At 38.9% G+C, this 22451-nt stretch overlaps 1 protein-coding gene and 1 long non-coding RNA gene across 2 annotated transcripts; both read right to left on the bottom strand.

Annotated features, from left to right (window-relative positions):
- Positions 1 to 228: 228 nt before the first annotated feature.
- On the bottom strand, positions 229 to 11824 carry LOC115364355 (uncharacterized). The gene is made up of 3 exons (XR_003928658.1): positions 11750 to 11824; positions 5888 to 6143; positions 229 to 401 (listed from the first exon to the last, which is right to left on the bottom strand). It is a non-coding gene; the product is annotated as an uncharacterized LOC115364355 (long non-coding RNA).
- A 1203-nt stretch (positions 11825 to 13027) lies between these two features.
- On the bottom strand, positions 13028 to 21082 carry pctp (phosphatidylcholine transfer protein). Its single transcript, XM_030059073.1, has 6 exons — positions 20902 to 21082; positions 19650 to 19767; positions 16261 to 16340; positions 15767 to 15938; positions 15605 to 15672; positions 13028 to 14185 (listed from the first exon to the last, which is right to left on the bottom strand). Exons 1-6 carry the CDS (start codon positions 21028 to 21030, stop codon positions 14111 to 14113), a joined length of 642 nt encoding a protein of 213 aa, XP_029914933.1. The 5' UTR covers positions 21031 to 21082; the 3' UTR covers positions 13028 to 14110.
- Positions 21083 to 22451: the final 1369 nt, after the last annotated feature.

Here is a 22451-nt window from a genome sequence, read left to right as displayed (position 1 = left end):
CATCAAAACCTGGTATTTAAATTAATGTTTTACATGCCTAAAAATGTTTCTGGTCTCAAACTCAATTGTAACTGTGCTTGAAAGGTACGTTGCTAATGGTTGTTTGTTCATAACAGTGTTGAGGTGTTTTGAACAGTGTTTAACAGAAATATATTAATTGAATATGTTTTTTTAAAAAAAAAAAAACAGCACACTGACATACTGGTTAACAATACTCACCATAGTGGCATTCTCTGACTTTTTTACGGCTTTCCTCTCAATCCTTGACCAAGTAGTGTGGGACGTTGGCACTAGGTGGGAATTAGGTGAGCCGGGGGGTTGTGGATGAGGCTCAGGAGAGCTGACAGTGAGTGATGTGCTGCCGGTCATTCAGACAGTCTAAGATTGGCGTCTCCAAAGGTCTTGGGAGCAGAAGAAACAAACTGGGGTCAGACTAAACAAAGCCCTGTCCACCCCTGCCTCTCCAGGGACTACAAAGGGCAAAGCTGCTCCTCTCAATCCACTTTAAACCCATCCTGGGGCTCAGAGCAGGCAGCAGGTAAACTGTTTAAAGAGTTTAGATGCATAGATATGATATGATAGATATGTATAGATAAACATTATATAACGTTATCAGTAATATGATGCTGATCCTGTCACTTTAAAGATTTGCTTATGATAATCTTTCTGTCACATGTCAAATAGATCCTTCTAACACTAACAACTGAAAGCTCAATGAGCATCATGCAAATTGCTTTTGAGAGTAGTGGATCGAAATCTCTTAAGATTTTGATATAGAAATCTAAGTCTCTGCATCAAAATCTTGGCTGACCAGTCATCTGGAATTACTTGAATAATAAAATCTACTGTTTCAGCTGGGCACATTCTCTGTAGCAGAGTACAGAGTCTTTATTTATGTCTCCCAGTGTCTTAAATCACTGGTCAGCTAAGCAGTAGTGGCAGCCAGCCAGTGGGCCACCAGGTGTCGGTCTTGCCAAGCTGGGCAGGAAACCATTTTTTTTGTTAACTGGCCGATGGATTTCAATTCTCACCAGCTACCTTCACTGTTTTGCCAGACAGTTTTTTTTTTAGAGGGAGAGAGATATTTAGAGAGAGAATCAGACCTCTAAACAATGTCTGGTTACCTGCCAAAGTGACTAGTGGAACAGATATAAAAGCTGTACAGACAAAATTTATGAGTGCTTGGATCGTGACAACTGTTAATTTGCCACTCTGGTGTCAAGTACCATTTGAACTGGTCACCAGATTGACTGAAATATATTTTCAGTCATGTATTCAGAGTTGATGGGGCTCTGTGACAGAATACACTAGTATGTGCACATAGAGTCGACCAAATTAATAAAAGTAAATGTCCTGAAACCAAGTAGAAAGAAAAACACAAGGTCAGCTCCATTTTGGATTACATGTTTGAAAGACTGATATCTTCTGATTACTGCTTGCTTGGTTTGGTTGGCTATATGATACACATAGCCTGGTCTCAAAAAATCCTGTTAAAAGAGGAATTCTAAAATGTGTCTTAAGATGCAGAGATCATGCTCCATGCATAAAAAAATCAAGAAGTATATTCCTCTACCAGGAAAAGATTACATGAAAGAGAAATGGCAAAAAAGAGGCAGAAGTTTGACACTGAACTTGTACAAAATTAGGCTGTGGAGGTCATGTATTTTAATGATAATCAAAGCCTTAACCAAACTCTAATTACCCACTAAGCCTTGCTTTATTTATTTATTTAGGCTTATACTGGGACCTGAGTCCTAATTTTGTACCACTAACGTGTAAATGTGAGCTGGTATGACAATAAAGTTCCTTGAATCCTTGAATCCATAACCTTAACTCTCATTTTACCCAGTGTTGTTTTTGCCTAAACCTAATAACCTTTTCATGTGAAATTTGTGTGTTCAGTGTGTTCAGGTCATGCTAATGGCACATCCTCCAATTTGTGATGGAGGAACATAATCATCACATTATTTGTGACTTCAGCTGCAACTAACAAATATTTTCAATGTTGATTAATCTATAACTTACTGTTTCAGTTAACTGATCGTTTCATCTATAAAATGTTCAAACTAAGGATAAATGCCTAACTGATGTGTTCAGATTGGTTCCTTTTAAGTCTGAACAGTGGCCAAAACATACAACTTTTTTGTGATAATATGTAGAAAAGGAGGTAGTCCTGCACACTGCTGTAACTTGCCAAATGTCCCAATTTTATTCATAAAATACCTGTGATGTTTTGGTCAGAGACCTTTGTCAGGCTTATGGAATAAGATCAATACAATGATATACAAACGTAGTACAGTCATGGACTGGACTACCTCCTTTCTACATGTCATCTATTTTTGTACCTACACATGGGAAGAAAGAAGAATAAGGTGAGCTGAAGTTGTTCCTTTGCATTTTGTAATCATATGAAACTGACAAAAGCAAGCAATTCTTAGTATTTCAGCTGTATTTGTGACCATAACACATTGTCTGAGTTTGAGAGTAATCACTCATTTAATTTCTTACTCACTGCATACATAAATGAAACCGTAAAGACAAGGGCCCACTTTGTGTCTTATCCAAGCTGATACCACAACAGACATTTCAAACCATTTGTGTGTTCTACATACTGTACATAAAATGTTTTCTTTTTACAGGCACAACTAGATAAACTCACCCTGTGCGTCTTGCTTAGAACAGTATTTAAGGAGCATATTCCTCTCAAAATATTTGTACAATTCAGTCTGCTAGTGATTGTGTATGTTATCCTCATTTTGTGGGCTACTGACAGCTACAAAGCTAAAGCAAACTGCAACGTGGAATCTTCTCACGTAAGAACCACGGCACCAGTCCCCTCCAGACAGCTTGAATGGCAGTTTCTGTGAGAATCCAGTCTGAGCTTGAATTCCTTCCAGTATCTGTGAGACGGCTTAATAACTGTAGAATTAAACTAATTACAAACACAAAGTTATGGCGGCAGAGCAGATACATGCCAGGCTCAAAAACCCTGAGAGTCTGGACCTAGGCCTATCTCCTGATTCCAAAAACACGCTAGTAAAATAACTGGATTAAACTGAGTGTAGACTGAAGAATTTGTGTACACAAGTTTCATTTTGTTAACTCAGTTTTGTTTGTGGATGCAATAGGCTTTGGTACATTGGTGAGCCAATGTTGTGATTGTGAGTACAATCCATGGCTATGACAGAGTAATAATGTGGCGTTATGATTTTTGTCTCTAACAGACACTAACATTAAGATGTATGTTTCCAGGAAAAAGTGAAAGAGACAGAATTTCTGTTGCCATGGCTGCAGCCATTAAGCACTTTGAGTTCCCCGGTATGTGTGGATTCAAGGGCAAAGTCGTAATGAACAGTGGCATTAATGATACTGCAAGATGTGCTCTTGCCACAGCCCATATTACTGCAGTTAACTGTGTTTGTAATGGTGTAGTTTTTCAGGCACGTGTCTGAAAGAGGAGAGGCAGACGAAGAGCAGGATTCAATCATATCTAAGTGCATTACTGGAAAGCAGGGAGAGCATATGCAGTCATTACTGGTCATTACTGCTGTCATAAAGAGGTCAGGTCAGGCAAGGTGGAAGGGAGCTTCATCTGTCATTTTTCTACTGCAAAGTGAGTTTAATGGTCCTTCTCAATAGGTTAGAAACACACATGTGCAGCTTAAGATGCACGTTGCTTGAAGTCGTGATCTTTCACTCTTGCTTTTTAACATAAAGCATTGTGAGCCTGCAGTAGCTAAATTAAAAGGGGGGTTTTACCATCATTCTCGGAGCAATATATAGTTATCCACGTGAATTATATCTATTACCATTGACAGTGATTTGAAAGTGTGGAGGGAACAACAATGGAATGATAATAACAGTAATACTGTCGCAGCCATTGTGTGTCCTCCCCCACTCCCAGTTTGTTTGTGAAACTAGAGAGCGTGAGGATGGCTGGCCTTTGATTCTGGGAATCAGTAAATCAGTGTGTAGGCTACAATGAGACATCTCATTTGAGGTATTTGTGTATTTTTAGTTTATTGGTCCCTAAATGCCCCCTATCCATCTCTGACCAACACAGTGTTTTTTTTTTTTTTTTTTTTTTTTTTTTTTACTAGGGAATACACTGTTGAGAAGTTTATAGAATAGCACTTAAGTTCACAGACGGGTTTACTGCTGGCTCCGTGCGCTGGGTGTGAAATAACAAACATTTCTCTTAAAACTGTTTCACTGCTAAAAGAAAATGTGGGGCTACTGAAACCCAAATAGTGGCGGAGACACTGAGATTCCGATCTGCAGACACTTTTCCTTCTTCGGTGTCTACACATTGCACAGTGTCAATCTTGATTTACTGACTGACTTGATTTGATGACTATAATGTCAGCTGCAATAAATTCACCTCAAGCCAGGGACCAAAATAACATGCAAACATCATATGTTAAAATTCTTATCTTTTTTTTTAAAAAAAAGCAAAAACTGATGCCATTGTTCAGTATGCCAAAGTTACTGTGAAACAACTGTGAATATATGCCAGACAGAAGGAACAACATTCAATTATACATCCGTGCTGGTCTGAAAATGACCCAGCCTTAGTTATTTTTATCTTTCATTATGGAAAAGAGGAAATCAATCAATGATCATGATCAATGATTCTTAATCACTGTTCAAACTGTACGCTATGAAATAGTAATAGTAATAATGATAATATCAATACTGCTACCTTTTCAAAAGTCATCAAAAGGGAAATCCATCACACAGGTGTGCATGACAATATGTAAGAAGTTATGATGGGAGCCTCTGTGTAGCACTTGCAATCTTTTGATCTCTTTTTTTTGTATTAGCAGACATTCACTCACTATCATAGGAATTAATGTCTTGCCGTAACATATTCCTTTTGTGATTTCAGTAATGAGAGTTAAATACCATCTTAAAAAAATCCCAGTGGGTTTGTCACACAGCTAAAAACTATTCATCTACCTGCTCTGACATGTCAGCATCAGTGGGTCTGTTACATCTCGGTTATTCAGAGATTAAACACAGAGGAATAAATCATAATGTCCTTAACCCTCCTTGGATCCTGCGTGACTGCAGGATAATAAGATTTTCTTTGGTTTAGTGAAGTCACATCAGCTTCACTGGAACAAAAAAATGGTAAATCTCACCATTGTTTTAGTACAGGTCTAGTGTTTCTCTCTTTTTTCATGAAAGGTATTACTATCATTTAACCTAATCCAAACAATCACTGACGGCAAAGCTGTGTTCCAAGAAAAGCACTTGAATACTGCTAGTGCAAATCATGCTATTTATCATTCCTAGGCAAACATGCCTTTGCATTACATGCATTTTAACAGACACCCTTATTTTCTGGGTTCTTAACACCCTCTGCCACTTATTCATGCAATTGGTATATCAGCACACCCCTGCCTTATGTGCTCTGCAGAGGTTTTGAGCAATAAATAAATAAATAAACACAATTAAAAAAAAAAAAAAAAAAAAAAAAGACAGTAATCTGTTCTTCTGTTGCAGAGGTATAATATGAGGTGTTGCATGCCAGAGGAATTTAATTTAATGGAATTTATAGGGTGATAAATCAGCACGGTGCCTATTCAGTAATCATGCTAAATTTTTGGAATAAGATGCTTACCAACAGGTTTGTGTGTGTTACATATTTAGAAAGGGTCAGGGAGAAAATGAATTGTCATTTCCAGGATAGTGGTACAGCAGCACAATGTAGTGGCAGCTTTGCCACTCAGTATTTATGCTAATGATGAGAGCATGCATGCCCCCTTTTGGCTCACTGGAAAAAGAGGAGTTGCCCTGTAATAGAGAATGCCAATCTGACAAGAGCTGAGAGAGAAAATACAGATTTTGCGACTGAGGGTCCAAAACGAAATGCTTCACCTACTTTATGTTCAGCCGTTCATGCTGCTTTGTTTCAAGTTGCTTGGCTGACTGCAGGTCTGGCCTGCTGATTACAGTGATAGACATGGAGGAATCTGGTGCTGGCTGCCAGAAACCACAGAGGGAAAGGAGAGGACCCTGAGTCTGCCGTCAGTCTGTGCTGGTAGGGAGAGGTAAACACAAGTGGTCCCTCCTTGGTATGCAGGGCTTATGTTGGCCCAGAGAGGAGCTGGGATCCAGAGGAGGTGCCAGTCTGTGGGCTGCACAGCAGAAAACACAATTATTTTTAATGAATGCAAAGAAACACCAAGGAAAACAAATACCTGGCATTAAGCTAGCGCCAAAGCCTTACAGTCTGTGTAATACAGCCTACAAGCACTGCTCTTATGCAATCAAATCCATACTAGCACAGACAAGCAGAAGAGCTTAGCCTTTTAAATTTAGAAATGCACTCAATGTAGCCACCAAAAAAGTGTAGATCTTAACTGCCTCTCTCTTTTTTCAGCCACTGGCAGTCGCACAGCACTTTTTGCACTGCTCTCACCTTTTCCTCTCAAGATAACAGAAAGTTTCTAGAGCCTTATATAGGTAACTATACAAGGCGTTAAAGTTTTAGAGTGTACAGTGGGTAGGCTGGTTCATACAGTCATAAAAATTATGTTTGCTGTGGTATCTGCACACCCAAACCAGTTTTTAAAATATACCTTTCACAAAATCTTTTATTTTAAACATTCTACTGTTCTATTTGTTAAGCCTGAAAATTTCATTTTTTTTTACTCTGTTAAAAAGAGCCACTGCTTCACATATATATTTTTTGCCCGTGATGGCTGAATGATATGGTGTTTGCAGAAAGACTGATGGTTGAAAATCAAACATTATCTTAAACAGTTTCTCTGATCTAAAATGCATAAATAGCCTGGATGGCCTGCCATCCTGGTGATTTCCAACTTCCGTAGTGGGAGACTAACTGAGACAATATTCTGTCTCCCTGTGTTTGTAAGGAGACCATTCATTACCAGACACACAATACTGGCCCTGTAAAGAGAGACTGCATTCACTAGGAACCAGAATGGCCCCCACCAAATGAGTTATCATACAGAAAGTTACAGTATTTGCTGTTAAACAAGCATGTTGTTTAAAAAATGAAGAGGCAAATACCACATATTTGGTATTGAACTTACATGTCCACTGAGGAGTTACAGCACTGAGACAGCCAATGTAAAAGAACTGCAAAGCACAAACCTTAATTCTTAGGGTGATATTATTCAATATTTCCCCTGAAAAGAGAGGTACAACTAAGTGAACACAGGAGGAGGCACATTAGTGGAAATCCATACCTGTGTTTAAGTGCCAAAAGTTTTAAAAATATATTCTAAAACTACAAAATGTAGTATTGTATTTTCAAAAATGGACTCATAGATCATCTACTGCCTAGAGACAACTTGCTCTTACATAGGAAACTGATGATCTGAGTAACTACTGAGGCGTAGTGAGGTGGTTTTGATGAATTATCATTCATTAAGATTCGATTGCCTCGAAATGTTTAGGATTTGGTAGATTTACAAGACTAAAGTGAACACTGGCAAGAAAAATCCAGCTGTACTAATATACCTGATGTTGACAGGAACCAGTATAATGCTGGCTGACTGCAGTGGAAAATACAACTTATTTAATATTACAATGTATAACTTTTAGACTATGTAGGTGGGGATGTAGCCCAGAGGGCAGCACAAACATCATCAGCTGGCATCTATACTTCTCCATCAACCTAAAATATTATCATCTCATATCCACAGATATCATCTATAGTAATAGAGCATGACACATCAATTAGCCTATTAATTGTTTTTTTAAATAACACAGACCCCAAGAAACCTGTGGTTCAGATGCAAAAACGTAAGTTCTTAATGCTACAGTTCTTAAAATGTTTATTTTGACCAACGAGTTTTTCTCTATGCTGTAACAAAAAAGTATATACTGGCATGTTAATCAGTGATCTCCAATCATATTTTCATCTGAAAAAAAAAATCAGGAAAAAATCAGGAAAAGGTATCTTGGCTCACTCGTGTGATCCTTCATGCGAGTCAGCATGTTTAATGCACAGTCCTCCACCAAAACATAGTTGATTTGCACAGCAGACTGTAAAAAAAAGAAACACATAAGAAGCCTATTCAAGGATCAAGGATTCCCTTGAGCGTAACGATATCTATAATTGTAATCTATTAAAAATCACAAAAAACGACATTGAAAAATAGGCTTCCAAGCAGAGCCATTATTTTGTTACCTCTGGCAGACAGCAAGGCACCTGGGAAATCTGAGCTGACGTTTAGGAGGAGCAGGAGTCCAGCAGAAAAGCTATATCACTTTCTTAAGCTAATTAGCCCTGTATATTACAAAGAAAAAAAACTCTAAAATACAGTGGCTAGCCAAGAAATATATTTGTCTTCCATTTGTGAAAGACTGGCAGTGGAAAAAATCCAGGACTGAATATTATTCACCCCAGTCATTCCAGGGGCTGAAATGCTGCATTAAAATAGGATCTAAGTGTCTGATTTTTGTCATTACTGCGACCACTATTCCCAAACAAAATGGATGAGTTTGTTTTGAGACAAGATTTCACCCTTTCAGATCAGATTGAGTTAGTTTGTTAATACTTTGCTCAAAGTTTAAAATGACTTCTTAATATTATTTGAGTTCAACATTGACTTTTTATATTAATTAATTAATATTTAACTTGTTGCCTGCACTCTAGATTTAAACCTGCTGACAAAAATGTTATTCAATCAAGGTTTATATTTCAAACAAACCTACCAAGTGAATTACTGAAAGATGCCTGGATTTAGTGAGTTTTTTTGTAGGATTCCTCAACATCTTCCATTTCCCCAGATTTCTTGGTTGGATATGAAATTTTTCACTGGGCTTCAATATGGCACAAGGAGACATGATTTCTTTCTAAACGTTTTCTAACTTTTGGTGTAATTGCCAGACTTTGCACAGTTTCAGTAGGACTTAATCCAAAATAGATCCACACACTAGTCCATGTAACCTTGACTTCTTGCAGGCAATGTACAACCTACACCACCAGAGGGGGGGAAAGGATCAAGTAAATCTTCGAGGGGGTGGCTTGGTAAAGAACAAATAAACCCTTGCAGAGCAATACAAAAGTTAAAAATCCCAGGCCTTCATGAATAGAAAAGTCAGATTAAAACCTTCAACTGAGAAATCAATAAAACACATGTCGGTTATCCATGGGCATGATGCAGCCTTGACCAAAACAGGTAGTTCATACTCATACTCGTACTTGGCCTGCATTTAGGCAACCTAGAAATAAATGTGCTTTTCTTATCAAGAATGTCAAATGAAATTCTAGTTACAGTCACAATAATGTAAATTATCACAGATTTTTTTTTTTTGTTAAAGAAAACTACTGTCTGTCAGTAACCCATCTGATTTGTTCTCCTGTGTTCATTACTATGCTGCTATATACAGTACTGAAATTGTTCCTGCAGCTCTCCTTTTCAATAAAATACATCACTGTCATTTAAATGAATAGACACCTTTCTAAGCCTTCTTATTCTGCTGATTACACTTTGTTTTTTAACAAACACTGCTCAGTATGGGACTCTCATGTAAAGCATTGAGATGGTTAATAAAATATCTCTCTGATAGAGCCCAGGGCTCTCAATTTGATGGATGTATTTAAAAACATGTCTTTAGGGAGTGCACTAGGAATCCAAGCCTCACTCACTCCTTTTTTTTTTTTTTTTTTACCATCTAAGTTAATATTCTTAGCCAAAAAATATGTTGTGCTGCAAACCTTCCTATAGCTTTTGAAAAGTCAAAATATCTTCCACCTATTGTTGGAAAATGTGATATATATTCTAACAGATAACTGACTTTCCCTAGATATATATATTTAGCACTGGATGAAAGCAGAAATTGGGAGTCTTTTTTGTTTGTTTTTATTTCAGTTTTTGCAACCTTTGCAGCAGTTTCTACCAGTAAATCTGACCATGTTTTATATTCCTCCTCCCATGCTGTGTGTTGTGTATAGCACTGTTTTGTTTTTTTTGTTTTTTTTTTTACTGACATAACAGCTCTCACTCATCATTGCACCTTCAGGATGGCTGTCTGCACTGTCCACTCACAGTCTTACTTGTTCGAACATCTCTATTGAAAAGACCATTGTGTGTTTGCTCCTCCATTATTTTGTGTTGTTACACAGTGGTTGGGAATGGCTGTTTACAGTCTCAGCATTTGTTTTGGTTATGTGTCCCTGAGGTCAAACCTGAATGAGGCTATGTACTCTAATTCTTCTTCCTGGAATTCACTGCGAAATGATTTAAAGCTGGACAAGCTGGTCTGTCTGGATCAGTTTAAACTGTTAATGAAAGACCTGGTGACTGTCAGACAATTTTTAAATAGGTCTTTGGCCCATGACCTGTTGACTGGTTTAATATTGGACTACTGCCTCTCTGAGTAGTTAGGTAGAATTTTTTTTTTTTTTTTTTTTTACTTTACACTGTCTTCTGTGTAACCTTTTGTATTGCTTTTGTTGTTTCATTGTTGTTCATGACTGTTAGTCTGCCAGTTTTAAATGTTGTTTTGATACAGTTTGCATGGCCAAGCCTCCCCTGAAAAAAAAAAACAGATTCCTGGTTTCAGTAAGACTCACCTGATTGAATAAAAAGTTAAATTGTAAAACAACATTAGTCCTCATTCCTGGTGAAGGTGAACTACAGGTGAACTCCCACAAATATTTGAAATAAATCAACAAATACATCAAGACAGTTGATGATCGTTTGTTGGCGTCAGTGCAAACATCCATTCGACAGAGTTCAGAATTTACTGTGGATAGACGGCCGGGTGTGTGAGTGGTGGCAGGGCGGTGGTGAAGATAGAAAACAGACGACCAAATTATCACTATACCACTACCAAAGTGACCTCATAGGAAGTGACCACCATCCTCTTCCCCCAGGAAACATCTGGGCCCACGCTCCACTTTTACAAATTGTCAGCAGAGAGACAAGAGTTATTAGGGTGGGGAAGACTGAAGTCAGAGTCAGGGTGGGAGAGGGGGGACAATGCTCCCTGCTCTGGTCTCACTCTGAAATATGTGGCAGCGAGGCAATACGCTGCAGTATGGGGGCAGCAAGGAAATGACCCTCCAATTCATTGTTTCCACTGAGAGCTCCTCCGAGACACAAAGAAGTGGGCTTACAACAATATATCAGCCGGATATTGGCCTGTTATTAAAAATCAGCTAAAAATCAGTGTTGTCCACCTCCAAGATGATGCATATGATGCTTTGTGACAACATGTCTTATCTGTATAATTGTACACTGGTTGTCTGTGGGAAGCTCTTACCTGAACTGAATACAAGGTAAGATTTTGATCTAACAATCAAGAACACATGGACATGTCCTGGCATTCAATACAGAGCTTTAATGTCCCATAGTGGTATTCATGCTAGCTGAGCAGTTTTTTCAGCCAGATAGAGGAGAAAAATATGCAGGAAACACATTTATTTATTTATTTAATTAAAACTTGGGCAACTCCGGTTTTCTGACTGTGCATTCTCTCATACACAAAGACGCACACAAAACACATTCCTTCACAAGTCAAGTTAATGTTACACAAGGGTAAAGTTACGTGATAAAATTGCTATTTCTTCCAGTTTTATGTTGTAAACTACACAAGGGATAATTAACGAGCCGTTAGCTAGGTGTGCGCTCACCTACTTGTTGACTATCCCGCTTACACCCTGGTCATTTACCGACAAAATTAAATAAATAAATACAAAAAAAAAAAACATTCACATATTGTTTTACACTCAAAATTGACAGGCTATGAAGCATAAGCTTACCGTTGTTGTGATGACAAGGAATCATTTTTGGACCAAGTTGCTAACTCAGCTGTGCTGCCGGCAGTTGATAATGAGCCTCGACAGCTGCGCTTTTTCATGTTGCTATGGTTACAAGTTTGAATTTGGAGTTGAACGACGTGAGGAATACGCAGGTTTAACGCACAGCTGCCAGCCAATCAGAGAAGAGTATTCACCCCAACCATGGTATGGCAATATTTATTTATTTTATTTATTTTATTTATTTATTTTTCAAAATTTCTGTGAGTATAACAACATTTGACTTGTGCAAGATTGGGAAAAGGCCAACTGACTTAATTTAGATAGCTAGCTAACCAACCTGTATGACCTGTATAATGTTACCTGCCGCCATATCTGGAACAACAGCTTACTATTATGATCTGGTTACCTCAAACAAGAGCTGGTAACATTACTCACCCTGGATGTAGTTTTAAGTTAGGTCCATTATCATCCTCTATCAAAAGTCTGGATCACTTATAACGTCCCTCAAGTCAATTATCCCGTGGCGTCCAAGAATGGCCCAGTTTGTAGTGCTCGAAATACAGTGCACGGGAGTCATAGAACATGTGATTATTAAATTAGAATAACCAGGCCTGTGGCTGCCATCCCATGGAGGCCCTGCTAACTTATTTCTGAAAACAGTCAGTAAGTCTGTGAGAGGAATTGCAGTTTCTGGGCCCTCTTGAGTCCAGCAGAGTTATTAAGGGAAACTTGGGGATGGATGTGGAGGTTTCACAGCGTGAGAAATAGGCAGCTCTGGATTTTATCCGTAACATGTCTATGTTACAGAATGATTAATCAAAATCCACCCTTATACACCTTCCAGACAAGTTAATTAAGGGATCATCAACGAGTAGGAGTATGTTAATTGGTTATTGCTTTCCTTTGACTCATCATCTGTCTATTTTTTTTTATATAGCCTATATATTTTTGTCCCTCATCACTCACACACAAACACAAACTATTTCTTTTGATAGTAATATGGTGCAAAGCGTAGTAATTAATGTGTTTGCTTTATTCATAAAGTCAGTATCAGACTTTGCAATTATAAAAAGACGAAACTCTTCAGTAGCCAAGTGTTTGCATTGTTTTTTGAGAGTTTTAGCAGTCTTTGACCTTTAAAGACATTAACACTCACAAAATGCCAGGATTTGTAACTTTGAGTCTCACTTTAATCGCAAGGTATTATAGGTTAAGTAGAGTAATAGTGTATTATTGTTCAACTGACCAGGCTGGATCACTTATTAGTAAATACAAAACAATCCTTTACTGTGATGGAAAGAATGCATTACACAAACATTGTATAACACAACCAATGCACATGGATTACAGAGCAGATTCCCAAATGAAAATTTATTCATCTGTTGCACAGTAATACAAGCTGATGATTGTAGGATCAAATCCATATTCACCTGAAACAACAGGAGTACTGAGGTTGGTTGTAGTCTTATACATTTCTGCCTAAAAAATGTTTGATAGTACATGCATTATTTTGCATCCATAACTAAGCAGGATACTGTATTGTTACATGACCTTGCACGGGTAACTTACCCTTTCAAAAGTAATCTCAAGTAGGCTATAATCCTAGAATCTTGGGTGTAACTCTAGTAGCTACAGCCAAATATACAGTTAATAACACCTCTGAAAGCAAATGATTATCACAAATAAAATGTGTATTCCAGTGATTGTAACTGACAATGGGGAGATTTAAGTGTTAAATAATACATACAATAAATCAAATTATATTTTTATCTGACTGTCACATATGTAAAATATGTTTTAAAAAAAATCAAATGTTCAGTGCCTCCAGAATTTTGCAGGATTTTACAGCCAAATTAAGAGGTCAAAGCTGGTTATTTGTGAAGAGCTGCAATCTTTACCAATCACTGTTGTGGATTCACCACATTCACTATCTCCTCTTTAAAGTAATAAAAGACTCACAAACTGCCTTGCAATTTGTCAGGATTCAGTGCAAAAAAAAAAAAAAAAAAAGGAATATATTTATCCCAAATTATTCCAAATAAACTCCAAAATCCTGGAGGGAGTGGACGTTAATTGCACACAAAAGCCAGCACAGTATTTGTTGATACAGCACAATGGAACAATACAGATTTCATACCAGCCCTTTAATGAGGGCAGCCTGTCATGCACATGCTGCAGTCAACAGTATGCTACAATAACATGTAGCAATCCACACTATGACACTTTCACCCACTACCACAGGAAAAAGTCACAATCAGTCATATCAGCATCCGAATAATTCACAGAAAATAAAAACTAGAATTTACTGAACAGTGTGTTAATAGTAGCCCTTGGGCATGAGGCAATCCCCATCAGTTGCATTCATTTCTTCTGGCAGTGGTTTTTGTAATTGCTGCAGGCCTTCTGCATGTCTGTTAAGAAAGCTGGAACCCCACTCTGTTGAGAACATAAGGAACACGTCTGTATCAATGAACGTCACGGACAGATATGCCGAGCAGACACACCCAGGAGGGGCAACAATGAGAGGAACTATTGACATCACTCTGCAACACATCTGCAAGCAATAACTGTGGAAAGCCATAAAAAAGGCAGTGGATTGAGCGCTCTTAGGCTTGTGAGTGAACCCATTTAACACCCTCTTTTAAAGTCCTCATCAAGGATCTTTTTGAGTTGATCAGCTATGAGCATATGCACATTTTTGAGGATTATGACCTGCTGGCGGGAAATGCTTTCTCCACAACTTCCACATGCCACTGTAACTTCAAAAATCCATTTTGCTCAAGTGCTTACAGTGAATGCAATCCTAAATCATTTGCAGCTTCGTAAACATGAAACACTCATGATCAGATTGCATTTAAAAAGCCCATTCTGTAACTGGAATGTTTAGTGACTCCGGTGGGAAATGGACCCCTAAGCCTGGAAGTGTTTTTACCATGCTCCACCCACTGAACTACAGAACAACACAATGCAAGGTGAACATTGTAAACATCAATAAATTATTACCACATTAACACTGAGACTTTAGCACACTGGCTATAAACAAATGAGACCACTGCTAAGAGGGCGGCCTCTATCAGCCTCTACACTGCATTCTTCATTTTGTGGGCTTGATTTTGCACAAAATTGTATTGACTTATGGCACAGAGATTGCTTTACATCACAAAGCAGATCAAGTTTTGCAGCAATAATGGAGATAAATCTTGCAGAGTTTCTGGCAGGGACAGATGGAAGCAAGAGTAAAATGCTTATGGAAAACTTTGTCCAAATAATCATCCCTCCCATGGTCTCTTTTACTTACTGTGCTAATAATAACGCATCAATTAATTTTATAATAATGTACTGATGTCTTAAATGGTACAAAGCATAGCACCTTTAACCTCTTTAACCTTGTCGAGTTAAACCCACAGGACTTTATTTTACATTGTAGTGGAGACCCCAAAGTTACCAAATTATGTCCATGTCATGCACTAATAAAGGGAAATTGGTGTAAAATAATGCACTCCGGATATTTTTATTTGACGTAACTGATGATAAAACAATGGCATCCTGGGTTTGACTATTTTACTCAATACAAGAGTGATGTAACTTCAATAGTGTTGCAACCAGCACATACAGAATATGTATGTGACATTTCTGTACAATATGGGGATTTTTTTTTTTTTTTTTTTTTTTTTTTACTTTGAAGCTAATTCGATGGGAAATTAAAGAGGTGTGATCAGGGTTCAAGAAATTAAATTCATTTTCAAGCTTTACATGATTTATGGTGCAGGGTTCTTGTATATTGGTGAAAAAAATAACTTGTTTCAAGTGACAGAGACACGTATGAATATATGACAAAGTAATAGGTGCACCCACCTTAGCTGCCCAGTTCACCAGCCAGGTGGGAATCATGCCACCAGGGTTATCAAAGTAGTTCATGAAAACTGAAACAAAGCACACATTTATTCTTGATGAGTTCAAATTTAAACCGTTTCACGCACCAAAACCTGTTTCCATCACCACGTGTGAACGTGTTACCTTTAGTGCCACAGGCGCCGTCGCTCTCCATGGCCACGCTCTGCTTGTAGTCCTTCACCCTCAGCACCCCACTCTTTTCTGCACAGGGGGTCTGCGTGGAGCTTCTGGCCAGGATCACCGAGATCTTCCTGCCATCGACAGTGAGGTCTCTCCGCTCCCTCACATACACATACTGAGGATTGGACTGTTAGGGAAGACAGGCCGAGGTAATGCGGCTCCCACCCAACGTGCAAAGGATCGGTTACCTCTTGGGGAAAGTATGCTCTTCAACATTGTTTCGCCCTCGAGAGATGTCTTCTTTTCAACTGTGTAAACAATACTCGGTTTCACTTTACCAGGTCTCACCCCACTGCGGTCGAACAATGTGTAAAAATGTGTAAAATGGTGTGCTCACAGCTGTATGTCCAGATGAAAACTATTATGTGTTTCAGCACACATGCAGTAAGTGGGGTACAGTTAGTTTATAGTTTATAACAGATTGACCAAAAGGATACATCTCGGTTCGACAGAGGAAATGGGTATTTCACTTCCCAGTAGATGGCTGTATGTCCGTCAAAGTCCTTCTCATACAGCTCTGTGCAAGAAAAAGGACAAAGTAGTGTAAAAATGCAGCTAAACATCAGTGATATAATACTGTGAATACTTGATACTAAAGACTGTAAAGCAGTTCTCATCCATGTGCCACTGAAGCCCAGGAGTGTCTGTAGGTTTTCTTTCCAACCAAACACTAAAGCAGCTCATTTCACTGATTACCAGGCATGTCATGCAACAATTTTTTTTTTTTTTTTTTTGAGGTGGTACAGGCAAGCAGGCACAAAATATGTCCTGCCCATGATTTACCAAGATGCCGCAGTGCAGGTTTACACTTGTGAAAATTGCGTATGTGGTCATGTGTTTTAGGGTGTTCTGATGTAGAGCCACAAAAATATGGGAGGAGGGAATGGAAATTAATTCAAATGGTTTCCGAAATCTGGTTTATCTACCTGTTTATCTGACTGGTTCAGTCTGCCTCTGAATTCAACCTGCTGTACACGATCAGCCAGCCCGCATTAACTGTCTGTCAGCTTGTAGGATCTGGTTATATCGTATTTCAGTCGCGACTGGACATCAATTTGGCCACAATCTGGATACCGAAAGCACCAACATTAATTTCTAACATGAAATGTCACAGCCAGCACGGATAAGGTGTGTAAAAGGTGAGTGTTTTCCCTCTTATCTCAAAGCTGAAGGCAAACAAAATTGGAAATTGAATTCCTCCTCCTTTAAAAGGTGACTGTTATGCCTGCAATCTCGAGACTGGAGACATATAAAATTGGAAATACCTTTCCTCATAAGTGGATTCTATACCTGTGCTGCCACTGCATTGGAATTGTCCGATAAAAGTTTGTTTTTGTGCAAAACAAAGTCATTGTTAAAAACATTTTAAGGAGCATGTCTCCCTTCGGTTTGAATGGACATGACGCCGCTGCTGATTACCACAGCTTCCCAGAGATAAGAGGGTGAACTGGTGAAATGAACTGCTGCAGTGATTGGTTGGAATGAAAACCTGCACTTTCTGGTCTTGATGCCACATGGTTGACAACCACTGGTATAGAGTCCTCTACTTCTATCTTCTGTGTGGTGATGCTGAAACACTGAGCAAACTGAGGAAAATCCATATTTTTCTGGTAAAGGCCCAAGCACTAACACAGTCTGGATGTACTGCCCATAACTAATTGATTTAAGCGAGAATAATACAATTAGAAATAATAACATTACATGCAGGGTCCATGGTTTTGACTGGACCAGACAAAATAAAGAAAATCCGAGACGGGCTTTGACGTCACAATAAATAAAGGCATTACTGGAGACTTGGCTCAGAGAGTGATCGAGTGCTGCTGGTGGTCTCCTATGTGCTAAAAACACTGTTAGACAACAACTGTGGCCTCCGTTAAGAGGCCCCTGTGCATCACTTTAACAAGTTTCAGATGATCTCTGTCAAATGTATCTGATGAACTGCACACAAGTGGAGGAAGGAACCACGTGGAGCCCCCGAGTGATCTCACTCGTCACGTTTTGGAGCCAAGGATGTGCTTCTAATAAAAACGAATCCTCCTCTTTCTCACACACAAATCAAAAAGATACAGATGTGGGTGCTGTGTTTCATTTTTCCCTGTGTCAGTCAGTTTAGAGAGCCCTTTGTACGTCACCAATTTGTTTGAAGCTTGTTTTAATTTCTTTTAAGGCAATTTGACAACAAATTAGATTGCCATGTTGCATATTTTGCTTGGTTGCTCTTCAGAGCAGGGGCTCGGCAATGTCTTACTGAATTTCACATCAACCAATAAATCCCCTCACTCTTTATTTCTCATGGAAATTTCAGTCTTGTCAATCTTGCTGATGAAGTGAGAGAAAATGTAGTTTGATCAATGCCTCTTCTATGCCTGGAGTGTGTCAGTGTGAATCTGAATCCAGTGTGTGCCCACGCCCCAAAGTTGAAATGACACCTACGCCCTCATTCTCTACATAATCCCTGAGGGAGAGATACAACAGTAAACCAGTTTAAGACTGTGCTATTACCATAGACTGCCAGAATACAACAAAATATATTTTAAATTAGAAGTCACTTAAATCAAAAAGGCAAATCTTGCACCTATAATCTGTTCAAGACATAATAAACGTGAACTTGGTCTCAGTGTGGATTTTTGTTTTAACTTAACAGCTAGGTTTCTACGTGACTACACACTATGACTAACTAGTCAAGACCATTACCTGTTGGTTACTGTGGAGGTGCATGCAGACAAGGATGAAAAAATGGAAAAAGGTTATTCCAAACTAAGAGACAGGTTGTGTTCATTCAAGACCCGAAGGCTTAAAGGATAAGTTTGGCATTTTTCAACCCATGTTGTACGAAAATGTTGATAATCAGCGTTTATAACCACTCTGCTGCTTACTTACCACCCTCTTGAAGCTTCTTGCAAGTTTTCAACACAGTTCAACAGGATCGTTTTCGTCCTCCATTCCTCAGAAAGGATCAGAAATGTCATTTTTGGAAACAGGAAACTCACAGCACACAAAAAAACAGCTGCAAATCGTGCTTTCTAACAAGTTTTGTGAACATCCGCATTGTCCTGCTGCTTGTCTGGTAACACTGCATTCACTTGAACTTGGACCTTGAAATTTCTGTCCTGCATCAACTCGACATGAATGAATGCTCACAAGAATGAACTTTCTTGCATGGGCATTACCAAAGAAATAGAGTCTCTTTTTCCTGAGTTGACACCGTGAACACCATGTTGTCACAGGTTGGAAATTTACAAATCACGAGGACCGAGCTCAAGTGAATGCAGCATTATCCGACGAGCAGCAGAACAGCGTGGATGTAAATGAAATTTGTTAAAAAGCACCAGACGCAGCCATTTTTCGGATGAAGAGCTGCAAAGCATACTTGACAGTGCTGTGAGTTTAGACTATTTTCAAAAGGGGCATTTATAATGGTTTTTGAGGCTGAAAATGAGTGTCCTGTTGGAGAGGGGAGTTTCTTCTCACAGAGGCTTGTGCCGAGGTTGTGCTCTGTATGCGTATAAATGGATATATTATGGGTATCAACATTTTAATATAGCGTGTGTTGAAAAGTACCAAAGCTGTGCTTTAAAAGGCCATATGAAGAAGGCTACTATGGAAAACTGATTGGAAACAAATGTCAGATGACTAGTCTGGCTGTGGTCTACAGGCTACGACTAAGCACAGATCATCAGTGGTAAAGGTCAGCAGCTCACTACATGTCCACAAATCACCAAAATACTGACACTGACATGAGTATGAAAGATCATCAGTCAAGGAGGGAAAGTTGATCTGGTTGGCAAGGCCAGTGAAAATATGACCCTTATTGTTTTTTTTTTACCTTTGACATATCCATCCCATTGTTTCCGATAGGCCAAGTCCATGTAGACATCTGCACACAGCTCTGGAGTGCAGGTGGTGAGCACACCAAAGACTTTGTACTCATAAAGTCCAGTTTCCTGCAAACAGCAGATGAAAGTTCTCTCTTCCAAATGCAGGCTATGCCACACCCACAGTATGCAACTAATCCCAAACCACAGAACTCAGATTACAGCCAGTTTGCGTTCCACCCTTTTTCACTCAGAGCTAGGAAGTGTGTTGGATCTGATTCAAAAAAACAGCTACAGGTTTGTCAAACTGAGGATGCCTCTCACACTCAAGCATGAAATCAACATTTTCAAGTTACGGGCTTGCACTTAATGTTTGAAAAATAGGCAGATCATATAGATGTCTATCAGTTAAAGTGTATTATACTTTACACCACATCATGCAGGCCAACTGTATAGCCCTCTGTTTCTCAAAGTAGGGTTAAAGGGGATCACTAAGGAGCTTGAAGGTGTAACCAACAAAATCACAAGGGTTTCACTCACCAGATTCATTGTAAAAAAATAAAATAAAAAGAGAAAACAACTTATTATGGGGAAGGTGATCTCTGAGACAAACAAAAATTGGGCAAAAAAGATATTCTACAAGCCGCACTTCATTTCAATTCAATCTTTTAACTTTTTGAATCTATTTCAATTCAGTCTTTTAACTTTGTGAATCTATTTCAATTCAGTCTTTTAACTTTTTGAATCTATTCGAGTTGCACGGGCCGAGTGGGAAGTAACATGTAAAATGTAATTGTAAAAGTTGATAACGTAGAGGATTAACCCCATAAAAAACCTTTTTGGTGCATCAAATGCATGCCGAATGAAAAAGTGAATGTTAAGCATCCAATTATGATCATACTTGATGTTCTGCGCTGAAGGTAATTTTGCCATTCAGCGAGGGAAAATTCAACTACCAAATTTCCGAATGCACCTTGGCGCATAGCCCTCTCCTCACTCGACAGTGTGATATAGGATAACCGGTTCTGACGCATAAGAGCAGAAGCCGTAAAGGACAACTTCCGCATTTTTCTCTGCTGGCCACCGGCCCGACAGCATTTGTTTAAACCACGAATGCTGCAACTCAGTGATTTGTATTACTAGTAAGTGTCATAAGACGATTTGGGGAATGGAGGTTGGCAGATGTTCAGATAATAGCACCGCTGGTTTCCTTATTTCATTCATTCGCAGGCGTCCTCCGTGCGCCCCGCAGCCTCTGTTTACCTTGTCGTACAGGCGGTAGATTTTGACCCCCATCGTCTCGGTGAACAGCTCCCATCCTCCGTCCAGCTGAGGCTCGTCCAGCTCCCTCCACGCCTCCTGGAAGTCCTCCTCTGTAAACTGCAGCGCCATGTCCGCAGCTTCACCTGGGTCACAAGAGTGGCACGAGCCTGTCACCCCGGTGTCAAACCTCAGCCGGCAAAAAAAAAAAAAAAAAGCACTCTTCCGGCTGACACTTCAAAATAAAACATCTGTTACAAAACATCCTCTGACATGTTATTTATTATTAGCAGAGATCAGCATCATATTCCTAACTTTAATTCAAATTTTGCTGTGTAAATTAAAATGACCAGAATACAGCTTTTCCACAGTTATCTGGCTAACTTTGTGATCCTGCTTTGTGAAATAAGCTCTGGAGAATCAACTGATGGTCAACAGGGATAAGAAATACAATTAATTTAATTTAATTTAATTTAATTTAATTTAATTCAATTTAAAATTTATAGTTGCAGAAACACACCAAGACACCACATATAGTCCCTGTTACACTGCTTGATAAGAACTTGACTCTCTTGTTGATACATATGGTGTTATTTAATGTTGTTGTAGTGTAAAAAAGAAAACAAAAGAAACAAAAACATATAGCTTTTCCAATGCCTAGACTGTGGGTCGTGTGATCTCTGAGTCTCTTTGCTACTCATAACTTTGACATAACAAGTTGGAAGCAAAATCTTTGCATAGAAGAAATGTCATACAGTCATGCATTGTGTTGGTGCAGAAACACACACACTCACACACACACACACACACACACACACACACACACACACACACACACACACACACACACACATAGAGTTACACCCCCATCCATGAGTCATTACAGCAACATCCAGGTTCACCTCAGTTAAATCCCTAGAACATTACTAACAGTTACAGTAACAGTGAAAATAAAAGAAAGAAAAAAAAAAGAAAGAACAAAAGACAGGCGGAAACTCAAAGGTACTTTCCTCATAACCTTTAGTGATTTTTATTTTTTGTTTGATTTGCTTACGTGTATCCCTAAGTGTCGTTTAATTTTTCCAGTCAGACAGCTGAAGTTGTTATTGCACTATTTTTTTTTTTTTTGTAGTGAACGCTGCAGAGAGAAGACAACAAACTGATGCCCGGTGCAACCCAGCCCACAGATAATCAATATTACGCCACAGAGAGAAAAGCTCTCAACAAGAAGGAGTGAAATATACTCCCTCACACCGGTGGCTGCTGCGGGACCTTAAGAAAGCATGTCAGCAGCAGGGATCCTGGGGAGAGCCTGGTCTACAGGCCTCACATACTGTGGATTTTGCCAGTGTTAGGTCATCATATATATTCAGACACAACCTGATATGATTCATGGGCTGCGCTTGACAGCAAGTATGACATTCATCCTCTGGTCTCTTGTTTGACTTAACAAATAAGAATACATGACCAAGCATTACTGTGCACGTTTTTGAGAACGAGAGAGAGAGAGAGAGAGAGAGAGAGAGAGAGAGAGAGAGAGAGAAAGTATAACT

The sequence above is a fragment of the Myripristis murdjan genome, chromosome 8, assembly GCF_902150065.1.
Source record: "Myripristis murdjan chromosome 8, fMyrMur1.1, whole genome shotgun sequence".
Taxonomy (NCBI): Eukaryota; Metazoa; Chordata; class Actinopteri; order Holocentriformes; family Holocentridae; genus Myripristis; species Myripristis murdjan.
The sequence above is the reverse complement of the archived record's forward strand: the minus strand, read 5'-3'. Positions and strand labels throughout refer to the sequence as shown.

Coding starts and splice junctions, on each gene's coding strand:
- pctp (XM_030059073.1), bottom strand. CDS start 21,030: ATGGCGCTGCAGTTTACAGAGGAGGACTTCCAGGAGGCGTGGAGGGAG. Junction 19,768..20,901: donor TCTACCGCCTGTACGACAAG/GTAAACAGAGGC, acceptor TGCTGTTTGCAG/GAAACTGGACTTTATGAGTA. Junction 16,341..19,649: donor ATGGGATGGATATGTCAAAG/GTAAAAAAAAAA, acceptor TTTCTTGCACAG/AGCTGTATGAGAAGGACTTT.